The sequence below is a fragment of the Aulonocara stuartgranti genome, assembly GCF_965226115.1.
Source record: "Aulonocara stuartgranti genome assembly, chromosome: 14".
In the NCBI taxonomy this organism is placed as follows: Eukaryota; Metazoa; Chordata; class Actinopteri; order Cichliformes; family Cichlidae; genus Aulonocara; species Aulonocara stuartgranti.
Genome location: NC_138950.1, coordinates 7,314,030 through 7,320,029, shown reverse-complemented (window position 1 = coordinate 7,320,029; position 6,000 = coordinate 7,314,030). Strand labels below are relative to the sequence as shown.

General features: G+C 42.0%; 1 protein-coding gene across 6 annotated transcripts in view; it reads left to right on the top strand.

Moving 5' to 3' along the window:
- Nucleotides 1-1,561: 1,561 nt before the first annotated feature.
- The window catches only part of nectin1b (nectin cell adhesion molecule 1b), a 161,390-nt gene continuing 156,951 nt past the window's right edge, over nucleotides 1,562-6,000 (top strand). The window contains exon 1 of one of the 6 annotated variants that reach the window (XM_082501714.1): nucleotides 1,562-2,557. In XM_082501714.1, the coding sequence (XP_082357840.1) occupies nucleotides 2,506-2,557 (52 nt within the window). In that variant the 5' untranslated portion in view covers nucleotides 1,562-2,505. The remainder of the gene's footprint in view (nucleotides 2,558-6,000) is intronic. The other 5 variants (XM_082501716.1, XM_082501717.1, XM_082501719.1 and 2 more) reach the window with 5 other exon arrangements.

The following is a 6,000-nucleotide window of genomic DNA, read 5'->3' as shown; positions in this document are numbered from 1 at the left end:
CAATAGTCAGCGAAACATTTTAGCTGCAAACTACACAGTACATTCTGATGGCATGATTACATTTTGTAAAAACCATTACCACAGGAAATGTGTGCAGAATTTTTAGCAGCGAGTCTTTTGTTTTTCTTTCTATTTGACGAAACAGAATGTCAACTTTTTAGTTTATCTGCATGCTCCCTGTGGAAATGCCTTGTCTTACTCTTATTACATTTAACAGAACTGCAGGCATGTATATAAACTGCACACTGTACACCTAGAGAGAATAGTTTTTGCTGTTTGTAGTTTTCCATTTTATACAGAATGAATAATGTCGCCACCACTCTGACCCTAATAAGCAGTTGGCTCGGTATTCTTTTGTCGTGCCAGACAATTTCTCTTGCTGTTCTGCAGATTATTCTGTGGAGCTGATCTTAGATCACGATCAAAGACAGGATTTGGACCACATGCAAACCAGCACCCTTCAAACAACACAGTCGAATCTGCAATTCTAACCATGTTACTCCTGATCTGTTGTAATTATCTAAAGACCTTCTGTCCACAAGAGGGAAGTGTTATCACATTCATCCCCAAAATCATTTACAGCCAGTACCTTCCTGTTTGGTTGCTCTTGAGAGTAGGATGAGAAAGTATGGAAGACGGAAGGGAAAAGGTTTACTGAGTGTGGTTAGTCAGCTCTCACAGTTGCTTCATGATATAAACTAGCTCTCTACCCCCACCCCACCAGACACACAGAGTCATGGTGAGTCATTTTTTGCAGTAAAATCAGATTCCTCCACTGTCACTTCCTCTGTTTTTAATTTAGGAGCCATTACCTCACTAGCAGTGTATGCATGGATAACTTTGGATCATAATTCAGCTTTCACTGCCCCAGCTTATTTTTTTTTTAAATTGTGGTTTACTTGAGGTCTGGGGTTTCTGTAGGCGTCACTGAGGAGATTCATGGGTATTCCCCACTTGTAAAAATAATATACGTTCTCAATTATCTAATTAATTTGAAGTTGAAAGTGTAATAATTGACGGGTAAGTCTTATTGGGCTTTGCCTTATGAGATGAGCCTCAAAATATGTGCTTCACCTTTGGCCACTGGAAATAAATCAAATTTGATTTTGATACTGGATTGTTTCCGTCTGCTAGACCACGCAAAACAGACAATAACAAAGACAGAAATAGGATTCATTTGGCTGTTAATTTCACTGACTGAATTCTCTGGCTCCCTCGATACTATGAGCTAAGAAATAGTTTTAATATGTAGGCCATGTATTCACTGAAATATTTTATTTTGATTCTCATTTCTCTTTTCCTGTCAGACGCCTCGCCAAGTGTCAATAGTTTCAGTGGCTCCGTTGGCCCTAAGGGGATTCCAATATGTGAGTAGTGCGTGCACTGGATTATTCCACTTTTGTATACTTATACGGGTTGTGCCATTGTCTTCCCACATCCCCACTCAGTCTTTTCGACAGATCTATCCTCCAGCAGTTGTATTTTTTACTCCTCTGCGAACATTTTTAACGCCTGCTCCAATCGTGCCATATATGAGACCACATGGCATGCAAAAAAAGTTGAGAGCACCCCGAGTAGGAGCTACTTGCCTGCTGCAGTATGCCAGGCGATGCTTTTTGCAGGACAATCCAAGCTCCTCCCTTGCACAACGTCATCCGATCCCGATCTCTCTCCCAAAGCGTCAGCGATAGTCAGCAACATACTGTGGTGGCAGATCAGCGGGGCGGTACGCACAGCAGGATAAAGCCACACTGTATTTCATCCAAAAAAGAACCAGAAAAGGGGGCGCATCCCACCATTTCTGGAGTTGCAACAACTTCGCCGGCCTGGTGTGCTGATTTCTGAAAGCTGGCCGTGGCTGCACACCGGGAGAACCGGGACATACGGAACTAAAACAGGGACCATTCCCACTAATCTGCAAGGTGTTGTGCTAGTTTTGCAAAGGAAGTGGAAAGAGAAACAACATTGCCTCGGAGGAACTCTTAAGTGTTGGAAACTTCCCAGTAGAGCATCGATCGAGGACCTCCCGCCCACTTTACCTCAGTTCCACAATACTGGAGGGGGGGGGGGAGAGAGAGAGTTCAGCAGGCGCTGCGGTGGATGGAGCAACAAAGGCTATATGGTTAAACTGGAAGAGCTTCTTTGATAAGAACCCAGCGCTCCTTTCTGTTCTTGCCTGCTATTTTGTAAAGCACTTCTACGCCTAAACAGCAATTCTACAGCTGCTTGGATCTTGCTTTGGGGACCAAGCCAGGTTCTCCTTAGTGCAAACTCTCTCTGGCAGACAGGGAATCGCCGCAGACGAGAAATTGATGCTTTGGCACGGAGAAGCGCAACACCAATCCTCTAGTTTTGCGAAAGTCTCCTACTGCTGTGTAAGGCAGGTAGACTAGTTTGGACCGAAGTGGGATTTCCAGAAGTTGCATGCGGGGTCTGTGTTGTGTCGAGTGAGCACTATCCATCTACTCTCAGGTTATCAGACCAGATCCGGATAGTTGAGGTGCCATGGCGGTGTATGTGGGGATATGGGCGCTCCTGTTGGCGCTGAACATTCAAGGTAAGCCGTAGAAATAGACTTCAGCAGTGAATCGTCTGCCTTATTTTATCATTAGCTCCCTGCTTTCTGTGTGTGTGTGTGTGCGTGAGAGAGATGCATGATGTTCCCGTAATGACAGACTTGATTAGACAAATGCACGAATGTGTGGATTGATAAGACTGCATGGCTTATGTTTTGCAACAAAATGTGCGACAGGAGTGAGGAAAAAAAAAAGGAAAGTGGTGTCTGCCTTTGAATCCAAAACGGCTGCAGAATACTTATTTAGTTGCCAAAAAATGAACTTACCCCGGCAGCAGGCAGATGGCGATAAATGCGAGCCATGTAGGCCAGCAGCCCTTTAAGTTTTTCCAATATTTCATCGTAATGGCAGAGTGCAGAGACACAGAGTGCACTGGAATGATAATTGAAACATATTATCCTCTGCGCCTGCCTGTTAGTTGATTTATTAAAATAGTAAATAATTAGTACTTACAATAATTAAATATAATTAGGATAGATTTTAATTCCCACATTTTAATCTCCGAATGACACATTGGGGGCTTTGTTTTGTAGTTTCCTTGTCGAATAATCATATTTTCAGAAGAATGACTCATGGTGACGTTTAACTCTCTGTCACACTGAAACCAATTCTTCTGGGAGTTTGTGTTTTGGAGTGGGTGGTGGTGCTGAGCGAATTAATATGTGAATAATTGAAGCAATACTCTGACATTGATCACCCTGGCATTAAAGCTTCCCCAAAGTGGGGCTGATCATTAAGCAAATACCTAAGAACTGTATTTGACTCATTTTTAAGGTGTGTCATTATTAACAATCTTTTAGTTGGAGCGCATATTTGTGCATGTGTGTTCATGTTTTTGGTTAGTTATGCAGAGAGGGCTTTAAGGCCTAGCTGAAGATTTACCAAACTGTTTACATCCTAGACTGATAAACTCTGTAAGGGGCCCCCAATTTAAGTAAACAATGGAAGAAAGTCAAGTGTGGTCTAAAAAAGGTCACACCAGAGTTTCGATGGGCACTAATACCCTCATTCTTCAGGTTGTACGTGTTTACTCGATGTAATATGTTGGAGCTCTTACTTTGGTGATCCCCTTTGAGCCTAATAGCTCTTAATAAGTCTTTACTAGAGAAATATTCTGGCACATCCTGTTTTCTTCAACTCCTTTGAGCTTGAGAACAACCAAGATGTTGACCTTGTTCGCAGTGAGGCTCCGTGTGGCTCCATGCATTTAAGACTGATTGAATACTTTGATCAAAAGCCCTGTCTGATTTATATTGAGATGATCCCTTTGCTTGTGGAGAAGATCAGGATTAACTGGTTCCCTTGGGATTCACGGTAGAAATCTTTTGAAGCTGTTCAATGGAGGGAGTGGAAAAATGTCTCGAAAAGTGCACCTAAAGCGTCCTGGAAATGTCTTATTTGAGCAAAGCAAGAAACGTTTTCTAAGTGTAATCAGAAATGTATGAAAATGCTTTGCTCCTATCTCTTTTTTTATTGCTGTAATTGATTTAAAACCAAAGTGAATACATTATTAATGTGTTTCGACATCTTCATGAAGAGAACAGCTTTGAAAGTTCGTGTTTCAGCATCTGTTTGGACCCATTTCTTTTGACAAAAACAAAGATTTGCTCCTTCACCCTGAGGTTAAAGGGCGTCGCCATAAATGCCCACCAGCTTTGATGGTCTAATTGATATACAACATGTTCCAGACTCTTTCCTCATTACTAAAGCACAAACAAGTGGGAAAGGCCCTAACAAATGCAAGTCACAGCAACCCATGTTGCAGCTATCCACGAGGGAAAACCATTTGTGCTTGGTAATAACCATTCGTGGAAAACCCAGCAGTGCCAAATTCATAAACACAGAAATATTCTGAGACGCTCGCCAAATAGATTATCAAATAAAAGGAAGATTGAGAATAATGGATCTGCGCATAATAACAGCAGCTCTGTTCCTGTGTTCGTATATTAGCACTCAGTCTCTCCTGTATTCCAGACTGATATTTAATTGAGTGTGAATGCAGTTAGCAACCAGGTGGTTGTTTATGGCTTGGCTCCATTCTTTTGGCCCCGGTGCAGTAGGAACCCATATAGATATCACTCTGAGTGGTGGGATAAGGGGATTTCGGAGCTCTAATTCCTCATCTTAGTTGGATTTAACGTTTGGGAAATGAACTATGAATGGTGGACGAGTGTCAAGTTTGAATGTGCTATTATTCAGGATTGGAAATTATGTGGCTGTGAATTATAATCTTTGTAATAACTTGGCAGCATGAAAGCTAAAATCATTCTGCTGCAGAACCTTGTTGATCAGCTCTCTTCTCCGTGTTTGTCTACAGTGTTCAGTCATAAGCTACTCTTGTGATGGCACTACACAGCTGCACCGTCTTGCGTCCGTGACCTTTAACTGTGCTTAGTTGTTGATTAGATTCTCACATAATGTCCCATGAGACATGTGAATAAGTCTCAATGTTGCCCTTTTTTTTTTTTTTCTTGATATATGGCTTTCTTGTTTCATCCATCACAGATTAGTCGAGCAGCTAACTACCTGGTTTCTATGTGCAAGCTCATCATCAAAGCCTAACACACAAGACTTCATTTTGACTTGTGACGAACGGCAATGTGCTGTGCTGCTGCAGCAGCTTGTATTTGACTCATTTGAAGTACACTGAAAATCTACTTTTGTTTGGAAATGTCATGCACTTCAGTTGGATTGATTGATTGATTGGGGAGTCAGGGGGTCGAGGGAACATTTCAGACAAATTCATAAACGGATTTGAAGTCTTTGCTTGATGTTGAGTGTTGAAACAGCCATGTGGATAATTCCTTTTTTATGACATGGGAGGTAGGTATACAGGCTAGCCTTTGGAACATTGTAATTAGCATTTTAGCTTTTAACTAAGTTAAAATGCTCTTTTGAAGAAAACTGTAATTGCCGCTCCATGACATTTTGCATTTCATTTGGGTGACAGTTGTGATATAATGAAATGGAGAGTGTCACTGTGGGATTGTTGGGCCTTGATGGTTTCGGTGTGGATGCAAATTGCTTTGATCCTCGCTCCTTTGGGGAGTCTCCCGTTGGTCCCCGCTGAGGTGATGGATGGGTGAGAGCACTCTGAGTCCTGGGAGAGTAGCTTGAGGGGAGCTGACAGGAGATTAAGCTTTGCTTTTGCCAGAAGAACTAATGGAGGCACTTGGCCACTCAAACTTCATCTCACTGTGTTTAGCTCATTGGGGTTGTGCTGTCATCTCCTTAGCAAATCCTTCTCAAATCACTGCATGAAATGTCCCTGTAAAGGGTAGATTCTTTTTGTGTGTCTGCTGTCATTATGGAAATTGAATGGCCCTTCATTAATTTCAGGAGGTACTCTCAAACAAGTGATATTTCTTTGTTTTTTCAAAGTATTGCTCTATACACCTCTGCCGAGGACAAGAGGCACATTTTC